Raw genomic sequence first — 15678 nt, 5'->3', positions numbered from 1 at the left:
TTTATCTCTGACACTTGTATTACGTACAAAAACAAATTTGTATATGGTTGTTGTTACGTTTTTTGTACAGCAACACTTTCTGTCACCTATATAATTCTACTATGGGGCTTAGAAGTACTATAATAAGAAGATAAAACAGCGTTAAAAATATGATTTAAATGTTCACTCTTTCAATTAAATTGCAAAGCTGGTTAATCTCTAAATGCGCGCCACGCAATGTACGTTATATCTTGTAGTTTTTTGAAAATATTTTTTTGTTTATTTTTCATAACAATAAAACAAACACAAACTGGCAGAAGTCGGGCAAACTTAGAAGAACATTGTGTTCAGCTCTACATTACCTTTTCATAGTACCATGCTTGCGATGACACCACCCAATCAATATACCTTGAAAATAACTTTTGAATTTTAAATGCCCGTATTTTGCATCTTTGCAACAGTAGCAGTAGGCACCGACCAATACCCTTTTTAGCAACTGATTTCTATTAAGAACCGTTAGTTGTCAAAGCTTACATTCGAAGGAGTTTTTGTTTTAGAATGAAAATAATGTAAATAAAATGTTTGGTGATGCAAATAAAAACGGCTGTGGACCCAACTGGACGTACGACCCATTTAATGTTCATAGTGAAATGTATTTTTGTGGAATTTAGCTATTAGAACTGGTACTGATTATAATTTGTTTCTAGCTTTCCCACTCCGAATCGCATTGAATTTAGGTCTCCAGTTATTCCAGTTATAAGATCTTATAATGCATCATATTCCAATTTTGATGAGGTAACTTGGTGTTATTGCTTAGAAATGATTTTATTGACGGCCATCTTTTTAGGGTCGTTTGCAGAAATCGCACTGGATATGCGATTACTCAGATGATATCTTCCAGACCCTGAGGGAGACGGAGCTCAGACGTCACACCATATACTTTCGTTCACCACAGATCGACTATAGACCGATGTTGCTACATCTCATAATGGATGCGGTGGAGAAAAATAAACTATCGAGAACAACTCTTCATCTCGGTAATTTTTTAGTTAGTTTCTACAAAATTAGTCCCAGTGTGCAAAGATCAAACTTGATGCACGGTTCTAAATCAAGTGTTTTTTTTCAATTTCAGCCATATACTTTTTAGATTGTTTTATGGATAAATATACGATACGTCCCGACAAACTAAATCTAACCGCGATTACATGTCTAATGATCGCAGCCAAAATTGAAGAGGCTGATATGGATATGCCAAAATTCTGTGATCTGAACAAATTGGCGGAGAAAAATTACAATTTGCAAGAATTCAGAAACGTTGAACGCAAAGTGCTGAGCACATTCAACTTCAACGTAATACGACCAACTGCCGCTACATTTGCTGAGTATTTTGCCAATACCTTTCTCACGCTACAGGATTTTCATACATTTTTTAATCATTGGAATAACGAAATGGTTTCGAATCGTTACGAAAATCATCAAGTGCAAAGTTCGGAAAATAATATAATACAACACACCATGGTTTGTTCATCTTGTCCCTATAGAACGTACGAAGAAATGCTTGCCACGCTCAGTAAACACTTTTTTGTTCTAATAGATGTTACTTTGAACTGTGAGTATGCATCCCTTTATGACATTTAAATTATTATGTTGAGTAGTCCTACCATGACAGAATTCAAGAGGTAGGTAGTGAAGGATAGCACAAGACGAATTGTACGAACTGTGTTATTTTCGACACACTGACTTTGTCTACTCAATCATGTGTATTTGGTCGACATTGGCACCAAACAACAACCCCAATTTTGATTCATGTCTGTTACTGTCAAAGGTTCGATCGTGGCATGATCGACACGACCATTTGCAGGGTGTTCTCAAACCCTACACACTTGAGTAGAGTGTGCGTTACTCCGATGGTAGAGTAGAGTTTGTGTGTACGTTATTGTGATGCAATAAACCTATTTGGGAATATAAAATGAAGTACAATTTCATATTTTTCTTTGAAACCTGTGAACTCTTGTAATTTTGGACAGAGATCTGACACTCAATGAATAAAAATGTTTCAATTCTTAATTACGAAAATATGCTGAAAATTCTATTATGTTGGCATCTTTATAAAATTCTGATCATAAAACAGTAGATAAATGGGAAGTAAATTTATTATATTGAAATTTTATTTAAACTGAATTAAAGTAGATTTCTTTTTAATTTATACCAGAAGTATACATTCGACAAATGCTCTGTTATCGAACCCGCAAGAATTCACTAGTTTTGAAATTTTGTCGATAACATCTTGCACATTCTTGCAGTTCTGGAACAGAACAAAAATGTGTAGTATTCCTCAATACAAAATAAAAAATCAAATGTGTTTTTTATTAAGGAAATGTGTCGGAACATTATTACTTTTACTAGCGCAATCTTAAAAGCAGGTAGCGTTTGTTTCCCTCCACATTATGTGAATGCCTGTTTTCCTTGATAATTGTATCATGTGGTTGCTATTTTTTAAAAGAACACATTTGTACGACACACTCTTCAACATCCTCATTTATTGGTCAATGCATGTTATGACGATGGGTTTGAATCTGACCGACATGACGAGACATCGAGCATTTGTTTGGTTGTCACGTACTGTTATGCCTTGGATCAAACAGGGCATAACATGACGAGCTTTTTCTCTACATGGCATAAAAAGAGATATGTCGCATTTGCAGCCCTTTAATAGGTAGTCTCATTTGCCAAGTCGTCAATGTCAACAGTTTGTATTAATTATGCGACACATTAAACAAATTAAAGCTTGTAACATTTTCTAGTGTATTGTAATGAACACTACTTCGTTTTTAAAGTCTTCTAAAAAAAATAATAATAATAATAATAAACAATTGTCAAACTACCTTGTCACTTAACGTAAATATCAGTTTTGTGCTTAAACCATAGTAGAAGAATATTGGTGGATGCATCAACGCTTGGGAACATTGATATGTCAAAAATTTTAAAATGATTTATGAAAAATAGTGGATTTTTAAATGTTTTTTATACGACGCAAATCAGAGGTTGTTAAAATATGCATTTTTCAACAATTTTTAATAATTTTTTATTCAACATTTTCAATTCCAAAATCGGTTTGACAGTTCATCGTCCCAGCAGCTGTGTCGATGCGACAACCTGTATTCTTCTAGCATGGCTTAAACTTTGAGGGAGGCAATCATGGTAGAATTACAAGGTAACCCTTTCACGCCAGCTGGTATCAATTTGATATCTCAAAAAAATTGTTGTAATTTGAATTCGCCATAGAGAAACAAAAAATTGAAACTTCAAACAGTAACAATAAATAAACTTAGAATTGCGTATACCCTCAGCCAAATGGCTACATGGGGTATATACCTTTTGGTACGGCCAACATGTGCCTCATCGAAATAATAGTTTTGGACTCTGGGTCTTTTCGTTGAAATCCGTATTGGTTCGGTCGGTTCATTATTTAAGGCCACAATTTATGACATATAAGTTTCAGAGCTTTCAAGAGGTAATTGCTTTACCGTGTGAGTACCGTTTCGAAACCGTTTCACCGAAGAAAATTTAGCACAAACGACTCTGCTCCCCGATAAAAAAATTCCCATATTATTAATGGCGAACGTATCATTTTTATAAAATCCAATTTGAGATAGAAACAATTAGTGTAATATTCTGCATTTTTATGATACCAAGGTTAAGATTGTTTATTTAACTATTATCAAATTAAAGACATATTGGCGGTCAGGGTTTCTCTATATCTTAAATGCCTCTGAATTGAATTCTTGAAGACATTAAATAAACAACTCGATTCTTTTGAAAAACAATAATTCTGAGGCCATACTAAATCATAAGAAATTAATGATTACTTCATGGAGTAGTTCTTTAAAAATCAATGGAAATTTCCCGCAAATTTTTGAAAATCCAGGATTTGATGTTGTAAAGAACTCCAGATTCTTTCAAATTTCACGAGTTGGGTCTTGAAAAATTCCGCTGTCTGGGGCTGAAGCTTTTGTAAATTTCCACAATTACATGTCACAAAAAGTTCATACAAAACCTGATCTGATTGATGCAAAACAATTTGCTTCAAATTTTATATGTCAAATAGATTCGCCTCGCTTACAAGTTTGACATATCAACAAAAGTTGCTTTGTGGTAGTTTTCTCTTATGTTACTACCTCCAATAAATACGGGATTAGAATGAAATTTATGGAATAGCGTTGTATTAAGTTTCAGAGGGAACGATAAATGTTCCATTGGAAACCGAACAACGTTGTTCGCTCTCAGAATTATGTACACGAATTAACCCGTTCATACGGCACGATTCGTAATTCATAGTAAAATAATTCCTTTTTTCAAAAATTTTGTTTGTTGATTTTAATGGGAATTTATACGAAAATACATGAAATTCTCACTAATATGAATAGAAGAAATGATTGTTTTTCTCCCAAAGATTTATTATATCATTAATTTTATAATTTTCATTCACGTTTTCAACTTTTTGTGTAAATGTTGACATTTTGAACATATTTTTGTATTTTTCTATTTTTAAATTTTGCTGGAGAGACACTTGTCAAACATTTTTTCTGCCGATACAAAGTTTTTGAAAATATTGCCTCTTTTGTTTGCAGTTTTCTGTGGAAATTTCAACTCGTGGATAAAATGCGTACCTCGAATGAGAGAGAAAACAAAATGTACTTTCGTTTGAATGTACATACGTCATTCAACATTATAGTTTTCATTCATAATTTTCAGTCTTCCCAAAAATTTTTAAAATTTCATTAAATTTTTCTATTTTTAATTTTTAAATGTCATAATTTATTTTTTCGATAAATGCTCTCATTTGTTAGGGATGGGACATATTTTTTCGTTGTTCTGAGAGTGATTTGATTTGAACAACGTACAAATATGAGTGTTCGCTCAGGAAATTTTGTGTGAAGAATTAGGTAGTTTTTTCATAGTTAAGGGTCAAACAACGAATAGAGAGCGAATCAAGTGCAGTGGAAACGCCACATTAGCTCAGCTGGAAGCTGATTCCAGATTTGTGCGGAACAAACTATGAAAGATCTTTCGTACTGAGATGTAGAAAATGTGGAAAAATATTTGCATGTTCCAAGTGTATTGAGAGAACGCAAGTCGATCTCGTTGGAAACCGGAAAATGTTAAACAAATATAGATTTATATAGAAAACGTTGTGGTTTGCATATGAGGAATGTGGTCAAATCGGCGCATAACGTGAATATATCTAAGAAGTAATTCAAAATATAATATTGACAATGAAGGTATATAACAAGGCCTACATAAGGTCGGCCAGAAAGCCCAACTGTCAACCAAGTTTGTTGTCAAAAAAAAAATTGTAATTTGAAATTCAAATCACAATAGTGCAAAAACTACTAAGTTTATTGTCAAAACGTTGTCAAAAGTAGTCTTCCTGGCCGACCTTATGTAGGCCTTGGTATTAACAAGGCTAGCAAAGAGTATCCCATTGGATGTCTGTGTGTTCACCAACACAATTGTAAAAAATAAATTGTTTTGAATTTAGATTAGTTATGTATAGAAGTTTTTGGAACCGTCCATGGCCCTATGGGCTAGGTAACTGTGTTAATTGAATATAAATAAATAAAATGATTTGGGAGAATATTTAGTTTAATTCGAGCAGTCGACGAGGAAGGTGCTGTCGGATATTTTTGTGAATACACCGTAAGAAATATGGAAGAACGTAAATATATCTTACTATATATTTGAAACAAATATTTCCGAAATTGTAAAAATTACAACTGTTAAGATTTATCTTTTTCGATTGAATTCTATTTGACAGAATTTGTATACGAATTCACATGTTAGGAATAGAAATTCATTTCATATTCGGCCCAATTACGGTTGTCGTTTCTATATTCGTCGTCGACTTTATGTATAAGTCGCCCTCGCCGTCGCTTCGATTCAAAAATGGTAAGGCATGGAAGCGACATCGACAGTTTAAAATAAGAGTTGGCAACAATAAAAAAAGCATTGGCAACACTTCCTTGTTATTGACAAAGTAAGATAAACATTAGTTTGTATTTTGAATTCTAATTTCGTCTCTTTCGGAAAAATAAAAGATATAGTGAAAAAATGGATAAGCGACAAAGTCATTTGCTTAAAAATACCACCTCCAGTGGTTCTGGCTTCACCCTTATTGTGCACAATTGTTTTTTAGCTTTAAATTTTAAATCTTTCCAAACCTAGAACTTTAGAAAATTAACTAATTTTAACATACTTTTTGCCAGCCATCGGAGTCTCTAATCGGTGACCCGTTTACATTTAATTTTGTAGCAATGGATCTCCAATCCAATTAAAATTAGCTGGAAAATGATCTTTGGTAAACCCTTTTGCCTAATATGTGTTTTTTCCAATTCAGAAACAAATATTTCAATTTGTTTTGCTGTTGTTATTTCCATGGGCAAATATACAAAAAATACAAAAAAGTTACAATATCAACGTCGACTAAAAAATACAATGTCGTCTCAATTTTTTACCGCGACAGATTTCTTAAAAATCGACTTCACGTCGACTGTTGTAACGACAATTATAATAGCATTCATTTGTCGCTATCGACCAAAAACGACAACCCTAATATCATTATTGTCGCCTCGACTTCATTTTGTGAAGCCGACGACAACCACAATAGGGCCGAGTAGCAATCATTTTTCACTATTGACAAAAAATGAAAACCCTAATATCATTATTGTCGCCTCGACAATAGGGCCGATTGTTAGACAAATTTATTGTCCTTCCAAATTAGTGGACATTTGCATATGTCTTGATTTCTATGAAATGATATGTACATTCTTAGTCAATATTAGGAAAAATAATAGGGTGTGATGCTGTTTGTAATTCATAGAAATAATCTTTTAGGACCCAACACGGGATATGAGCTTTTGATCAGCATAAAATTCTACGACTGTTTACCTATGTCAGCCTGAGTCAACTCAAATGGTTAGCATGTTATGTCCGAAATTATTAAACACAAATAACATCAAAATCATATAACATTTCTGGAAATGTCAACATATTTTGGTGCCCATATTCTGTCAAAATATATACACAGTTTGTATATGTGAGTGTATTGTTTTGGATTAAAAAAAAATAATTTGAAATTATTTGAAATTTAGATGCAACAAAAATGCATTTGTATTTTCCACGTTGTCGGACAACAAAATGTGTTATTTTGGGATAAAACAGCATTGTCCCTCTATCATGAATTCAATTTTGTGGAGAAACCCCAATATTTCATTCATATTTTGGGGATTTTTCCCAATACATAAACTTTGTGAAAACAGGGTAAAATAAATATTTCTACTTCTGTATCAATTTCTATATCAGTTTTAATATAGGATAATGTAATTCTGGTATTTTTCGTACAAAGGTATTATATAAAGTGTGAAATATATTGGTCCAAAGCATACAAGTTCTGATTAAAGTGATCGACTTGGCAAAACATAAAAAAATTGCAAGACTCTTAGCACTTGCCATTATTAGTGCATAATGTTGTGAAAAATGTTCAATGGAAGAACAATTGAGAGAATTACATGAAATCTATATTTTGCAGTAATTGTATTGTGTAAGAAAAATAAATAAAACTGTTGAGAGTAGGACGTTGAGCGTAGATTCATAATTGTGAGCGTTCTAGTTTGTGAGATTCTGGAGTATACGCACATAACCAATCATACATACAGTGTGACGTAGACACCCATCGTTTGATGCTAAATTCAATGTCTTTTGTTTGCAGATTACAAGTTTGTCAATGCTCGTCCTTCGATAATTGCATCAGCTTGCATAGCCGCGGTGAGACAAATGAACGGAGTTTTCCCCGTATGGACCCCATATTTAATAAATTTAACCGAATGTACGGCTGATGTAATTTCACCATTTGTTGAAGCTATTTTAGCTATTTACCGTTTGCAACAATGTAATGACAAATTACATAACACACAAACGCCAAATACGCCTATAACAAGTGTCGACTCGTTTGCCGCCAGTATTTTATGTGATAGTCCGGATTCTGGCATTGTATCCGGTAATGATACAAAGTCCATGAAATCTGATACTGATGACGACATTTACAATTGTGAAGGTGGGCAAGTTGCTGACACAGACGAGGATGAAGATGAACCGTATCATTGTTTGGAGTACCCACTTTTGTCGAAGAGAAGACGACTTTTCTAATCCTTTATGTATCGCTTTCTTTTTACGTTTTAATAAAAATGGAATTTTTGTTTATGTTAAAATAATATTTACTTTGTGGTAAATTTTCCAAAATTGAATTGCAGTAAAAAAAAAAAACAGTTACTATCAAACTACTTTGTAAATAAAATATTTTTCTTAAAAAAGGAAACTTTTGGAAATTATCTTTCTAGGACTGTACATGTGGTTGTGGTTAGAACGATTATGTCATTACAATCTTGTGATGTGATATATAACCATAGTTAACCAGAGTTATATTCAGATTTATATTCTATAACTATTTATCATTTATTATTTAAAATACATCAATTACACAGAGTTTTTACAGATCGAACATTAAATTATTAACAAGAAAAAAAAAAATAAACAATTCTCACATGCACTTGGGCAAGTTTAGATAAAAATAATACAATTTTTTTAATAAACGCATTACAAATTATTATATCGGTACAAGATAAGCACCATTAATTCTTGCACAGAATATTCAGTACAAAACTACAAAAGGTAGAAATGCTTACTATTGGCACTTTTAAAAAAGGGCAAAAGAAAAATAAATAAAAGTCTCTGCTTAAGGAACATCACTATGTAACAGCTGGAGATACGAAGTATTTAGCATCATGTATTCAATGATTATTTTTTCAGAACAATTCCCTTGATAAAGTATAGCCTAAAGATGAACGCGCATAAACGTCGGGAGAGTACAGAACTGCCGGAGCCGAATTCGAATTATTGTTTCAACAAAAATGCTGTTATGCAATTCCACCTTAGTTTCAGGAAACTTTTTAAACTTTGAATATATTTTTCACAATTTTTGTTGCAAAAACAATTGCTAGCAAATTTAAATAAACTTGGAAATATATATTCTGTATCATATCTTAAAGATTGCCTTAAAGTTTTAAAAAAATATTCACATTCAATTGTAAGTAAAAAAAAACGAAAATACACATTTAAGTCTTTTGAGCTTACCCCATATGTTTCATCAAGGCCCATTTAACATGGTTTTCCGGGGGCAACCTCATGCGTTTTTCTTCTCTTGCTACCAAAAGGTTTGATTGCTATAAGCCTTCAAAGTTAGGTTTAAAAAAACGCATTTAATTTTTCTGAGCCGTTTTTCCGCATCCATGGATTGCGTGCAACCAAAACTTTTGCCAGCAAGAGAAGACTAACGCCTGGATTTTCCTTGAGATACGGCTATACAGGGGTTGTTAATCTTATCATTTTACGTTTTGAAGGAAAATGTAACATGTATAAAAATACTCTTAACAACAATTTTAATTAATAATTGGGGCTGTCTTGTGTAAGAATTTCTTAATCAAATGAAAATACGTATGCATTAGATTTCAAATTCTATCTACAGCTTAAAAAAATATTTTTGGAATGGTACTTTAACAACAATGTCAGCAATCTGAATTTTTACTATATGTTCACCGTTGATTATCTCTCCGTTTTAGTATATCGAATATGACATCTGAGGAATTATCTTTATTCGGCGAGCCATGTGCATCGTCGTCGGAATCCGTTTCCTCCAAAAGTGGAACAGTTAGTGAAGAATGCTTCTTTCCACCTTCATTAAAATCCGAATTAATGATACCACTTGTGTGTGCAACGTTGCTATGGCCAGCTGAAAATGCAACACTTCCCGTGCCGTCGCTGCACTGCAAGTCAAAAGAATCATCGTCTTCACCCGCTGACAAATTTAATTCATTTCTTGTAAGCATCGAATATTTGTGTAGAATATGGCATGATATACCCGCTAGACATACTATAAGGCCCAAGCAGTTGACCAAAGTCAGCTCGTCTCCATTGTATGCGACGGCCAAGGCTAGTTGGAATATATCCTATGATTGGAATATGAGAAGTGGAAAGAAGTGTAATATTAAAAATAGGGCGATCAGTATAAGATGAAGTCAAAAGGAACTAGTCAGCAAATTATTGTGTTTCTTAATCATAAAAAATACCTTGAAAATGCCAGCTATCGATAGTGTTAAACTGGAAGTTTTAACCAATACCAAAAATTCTGCAACTTCCATACAGAAAGCCATTGCTGCACCGAATGTTATTTTCAAAATAACCATATTTATTTCCGTGCCGGGAAATTCACTCAATTTATCCATGACTCCAAAGAAAGGCTTGCCTGAAAAATTCAATACATATATATTTCTTACATATTCTGTCCGACACCATTACCTTCAAAAATGATCACAAATGGCAAAAGAGCTAATATCATCCACGGTTGCATGTGATAAATCATATCTATTGGATTGTGCAGGCCAAGCTTAGACTTTTGCATTAGAAATTGGGCTAAACTCCATCGTACACCGCCACTGAGGGAGGCTACTAAAATAAATATAAATCCCAACGTATGGAATTGCGTTGATTTGTAGGTAAACATAAAGAGGCCCAACGATATCAGCGAAACAATAAAAACCAGTGACCAACTCTGTAACAAAAAGCTTCAAATTTAAGTTCTTGTTGTCCAGTACCAAGCACATTTACCTTCTTTTCCAATCCCAACAGTATGGCAAATATTAATATGAACACAATGGTTGAAGACTTGGTCATTGTGTACAATGAAATCGGTACCAATTCCAATCCCCAGTTTGAAAACCCAATATCAATGCCGCTCGCTAAACCGGTGGGACCCATCTTCCGAACAGATGTCCGAAAATCCAGTTGAATTCTGGACTTCCCAACAACGCATTTGTAAATGGCACGTATGAAGCACGCTATAAGTAGCTTCACCACCAAATGGTAAGTTACAATACTTAACGGAAATTTAAGTTCCCTAATTAAAGCTGAAATTGCAAAATATAATCAGATCAGCGAATCCTTGTAAAATACTTTAATTTACCTTTTTGATAAAATGTCAGACATATGGACAAAAATAAATAAAGTAATATGGTCGCCAAGGAACAAATAGCCATCTGCATCAAGCGAGAATCGTTGAGGCGATCTTTTAATGTTGCTGTCGTAGAGGAGTTTGTCAAGGAGCTACCGCGCGTTGTCAAATAACCATTGTCTTGTGTTTGCTGGTCTACATCTTCGTCACTCTCCAGTCCGAACCTGACCCTGTCCCCCTCGTCATTCAAAACAATTTCCTCCTGGTCATCATCATTGTACGTCCTTGTTGACGCTTCCAACCCATTAAGGCGGGCATATTTGTGCGATTCGTAGCGTGTCTGTCCCATATTTCGCCTTACTACCACCAACAGTTGTCTTCAAGAATTTCTCGACTATGGAAAAAGAGCCAACTCGCAACTCGCTCGGGTATAAACATATGTTAGCAAATGGCTATTCAGGTATCTTTTATTTTTTTGCACCTTCCTCGTCTTAGGGTATTTGTTAGCCGAATTGTTGTATTACTCATTAACTTATAAAAGCTATTGTGTATTTTATTTATTGTTGTTGTTTTTGTTTGTTACTCTGCCTGCTTAACCGTTGTTTTCTTTGCACAGCAAAACTTCAACATCATATTTTACTTCATATAATCGTAATCATTGTTCCCACAATGTTTGAAAACGAATCCAGCAATTATTCCCCATGCCAGCTTTTATTGAAATAATTGGAATATGCAATATGTACTATAATTTGCGATATTTGTTTTTTTTTTCTTTTTTGATATATTTTGGAGTCCGGTAAGGTAGTAAGGTGATAAAGGTAACCGAATAATGATTAGAAACAACTGTTGACGTGAACAGAATATAAATATATCGACGTTCTAGTTATCGATTAATCGACATAAGCTCGAAATCGAATTCATTTGATAGCAATCGGAGAAGCCGATTTTACACTAACTGTGTTTCAGGAATGGCTGATAATTTTAGACACGATAATTTTGGGCACTTGTTTGTAACATAGAGGAGGAAGCGCGTTAGACCCATAGTTCCTTTTAATGATCTGCATAGAAGCGCATTTTGAGTCCATTTATGCATGTCGGTCCGACCGTTCGTCTGTCCACGTATTTTTGAAATTAGAGATAATCGGTCAAAATTTAGATAAACCCTCATATATATCTTCGCCGGATTTGCCTTTTTGTGCACAGAATGTATAATTTTAGTCCAAATAGATTGATATATAATGAAATTGAGCCTAATAACAAGTGCGCCAAATTTGGTGGAAATCGGTTAACATATAGCTATATTTGTTCAGATATAGTAAAATTTCTAATCCAGCCATAATAGCACTCCGTAACAATGATATTATGAGAAATATATGTGAAATAAAGCTCAGAAAAAAGGTCGGTTCAGATTTGGATATAGCTCTCACATATCTTCACTGGATTTCAAGTTTATTGCGCACAAAATATATAATATAAGCCCGAATTAAATGGATTTTGGCACATACCAACAAATTTATCCTGGAAGAAAGTGTATCAAATTTAGTGAAAATCGGTTCAGATATATATGTTTCATCCGATTTTGTATTTTACTCAATCACACCCGTAATATACTCTCCATAACAACGATATTTGGTGTCAACAGATGCAGCATAGGAATACCTTAGCCAAAATTTATCGAGATCGGTTCAGATTTGGATATAGCTGCCATATATATCAAATTAGATGGATTTTGGGGAATATCGGTTCAGATACATACGCCTTTGTCAAATTAAGTAGAATACGATAGAAGCCTGCCATATATATATATATATATATATATATATATATATATATATATATATATATATATATATATATATATATGGCAGGCTTCTATCGTATTCTACTTAATATAATATATATATATATATATATATATATATATATATATATATATATATATATATATATATATATAGCCAAAATTTATCGAGATCGGTTCAGATTTGGATATAGCTGCCATATATATCAAATTAGATGGATTTTGGGGAATATCGGTTCAGATACATACGCCTTCGTCAAGAAGCATGATAGAGAGTGAAACCTCTACACATGAAACCAGTAAGGAAATGCTAAAGTCGTTCCTTTCGGCTTCGTATTATAACTGCTTTAACGATCACAGTTGGTATGTTTTAATTCTAAATTAATAAATTCCTTAAAAAAGTTTATTTGTTATATTTAGCTCTACTATGTATACAAAGTGGTGTAGGATATCATAGAGTCGGCCCAGCCCGACTTTAGCATTTCCTTACTGGTTTCATGTGTAGAGGTTTCACTCTCTATCATGCTTCTTGCATGCACGTGCCTGCCAATTCGAATGAATCCAATTCAGCAAATATTCCAAACATTGGATTTGGGCCCAAAATATGCGTTTGCGCTTGAATTAAAAAATGGTTGTTTTAAATACAATAGTTTTCTAAAATAAGGGCCGTTCTATTTTTAGATGACAAAATCGTAAATAAACTCCCATGGCATATTTTCAAAATCAAAATTCTTTTGATCGACATCAAACCATATGTTGAGTGTGTAAATCGGTCGACAAACCGACGAATACATTTTAACCTGTAGACATAGTGGGGGGAACACAAGCAAATGCTGCTCGAAACAGCAGTTTTTTTGACGGATTTTAATGGATGTTATCCAAATTTAAACGTAAACGTAAGGGGTAGAGGGAGTAAGAAAAAGTTTGGCAAAAAAAAAATTTTTAGGAAGCAAATCGTAATGAAATTTTGAAATAAAAAGGTCTGTAGGAGTTTGCAGGCTTGTAGAATCCATCAAAGAGCACATACAAGCTACGATACTACAATTTTGCAAAGAAGTGACTATGTGTAAACGATAAATACTTATGCATTTGTTCCAAAGTTTCCTATGAATTGTCTATGTGTTCTGAGCACGGTGGTTTTTGTTTTAGATTGCTAGGTGTAACTAGTCCGCGATTATTTCATTCAAATCCTTCCAGCATAACATGAAATCGTTACATCGTATCATGTTCGTCTTTGTCTAAGGTGCAACATTATTGCGCATGCCTGGAAAGTGAAGTTAGCTGTGAGTCCTTGTTTCGTTCGAAATTTCAAATACAAACACACTTGTTAGTCTTGTCATTCTTCCTTTGAAAGGATATACTATACACATTACGATTCAACTGCAAGCAGTTTAGTTGCGGCAAAACGGTATACGCGAATTACCCCCATCGTATTGATCCGACAAATAACGGATAACAAAATATAAGTGCGGTTAAATTTCTTTTTTCATTTTGTGGTCAGTAGCGAGCAATCTAAAATTAGTGGATTCGATTGCCACAAATCTTCAATGTCGAGCCACCACAAAGTTCAAGTGTAATGTGCATAGCGGAAACGTCAAACAAGTGAAACTTTTTGCTACCTAAATTGGGAAGAGGAAAAAGAAGGAAGCTAGAAAAATCATCAAAAATTACGTAAAATCGTTTAAGGTTATTCGGCAAAATATCAGTTTAGTTTCGTCTCGTCGTGTGCGTTTGAGTGCAGAATGTGCCCAAGTGTCGGCTATGGAAACGGCAAAGACGCGTCATACCTAGTCCAATAATAAAAATACAATTAAATCAACAAGGAGGGTCAAAAGCACCTATACGTCTTCATCCACCCTTTCCTCCAGTCGGAAGTTGTAATCGACAAAATACGCAGCGGAAATGTCTACCAATAATGAAAAGGTACATTGTCACAGGTGTCGGCCAATTGACTCTCTCATCTCGACGCGATGCAGTGAATTCGAAAATTGCATTCTAGGCAATAACTCGCACATGTTCTATGTATAGCTTGTAAGACATCCATACACACATACACGCATATGTATCTATTGCATGCAAATGCATCCATGTGTATTCAAGGGTTTGTGAGCAGTTGATTGTACAACATTTAGATTTGTTTATTGCCAAGTAATACTATTGGGGACGCATGGACGCGTGCAAGATACGCACTAGTTTTGATTTATTTCACATTGCAAAAGAATCGATATAACATAAATAATACAAACCGAAAGAGAACGAAACGGAGGTAACACAAATGTGGGCTGTAAAGATTGGCATTACAAATAATAAACCTTTTAGTTTTTCTGAGGACCCCTCAGACTCTCTCTCTATTGGTGGTGTCATACGAACTTGTTTTGACAGCAATTATTCAATTCCTACATATAGAAACCCTATCAAAATGATGAGTGATTTTAATGTTTGAGCACACTTTTAACTTATTTGAATGTAATTTTCGTTATTAATGAAAAAAATATTGGTCAAATGTGGTGTTATGAGGACCAAGGTTTTGTTGTAGATCTCCCAGATGGAGGTTTCAGCCACCCTTTTTAATCGGTAGCTCTAATTTCGGCTTCATGTTCTTGAGAAATAGAAAAGCATCTTTCTTGTTTTAACGCCTGACTTCCTCTTGGAGACACATTTTCCGAATACTGAATTCGTGATGTAATCCTTAGATTTGGGGATGAAAATATTTCAATTTAAAAATAGATATTAAAACCTTTCCCCGTCATAGGAAATGTAATGTCCGTTCCACGTTCTGTAACGAATACACATAACAGATTCAGTGCATACTTTCTAAGTGTGGGAGGCAAGGGTT

General features: G+C 33.9%; 2 protein-coding genes across 3 annotated transcripts; one reads left to right on the top strand and one right to left on the bottom strand.

The window, feature by feature from the left end:
* The first annotated feature begins 469 nt into the window (after positions 1–469).
* On the top strand, positions 470–8514 carry LOC101893046 (cyclin-J). 2 transcript variants are annotated; one of them, XM_011297183.3, is made up of 5 exons: positions 470–601; positions 687–774; positions 827–1016; positions 1112–1588; positions 7748–8514. In XM_011297183.3, exons 1-5 carry the CDS (start codon positions 558–560, stop codon positions 8182–8184), a joined length of 1236 nt encoding a protein of 411 aa, XP_011295485.2. In that variant the 5' UTR covers positions 470–557; the 3' UTR covers positions 8185–8514. The 2 variants fall into 2 exon arrangements, with proteins under 2 accessions (XP_011295485.2, XP_011295484.2); XM_011297182.3 differs by having other exon boundaries at positions 471–631.
* LOC101887364 (solute carrier family 35 member C2) lies at positions 8466–11893 on the bottom strand. Its single transcript, XM_005190693.4, has 5 exons — positions 11054–11893; positions 10699–10997; positions 10390–10642; positions 10161–10336; positions 8466–10040 (listed from the first exon to the last, which is right to left on the bottom strand). Exons 1-5 carry the CDS (start codon positions 11388–11390, stop codon positions 9627–9629), a joined length of 1479 nt encoding a protein of 492 aa, XP_005190750.2. The 5' UTR covers positions 11391–11893; the 3' UTR covers positions 8466–9626.
* Between the last annotated feature and the right edge of the window lie 3785 nt (positions 11894–15678).

This window comes from Musca domestica, unplaced genomic scaffold, assembly GCF_030504385.1.
Source record: "Musca domestica strain aabys unplaced genomic scaffold, Musca_domestica.polishedcontigs.V.1.1 15, whole genome shotgun sequence".
Taxonomy (NCBI): domain Eukaryota; kingdom Metazoa; phylum Arthropoda; class Insecta; order Diptera; family Muscidae; genus Musca; species Musca domestica.
The sequence above is the reverse complement of the archived record's forward strand: the minus strand, read 5'-3'. Positions and strand labels throughout refer to the sequence as shown.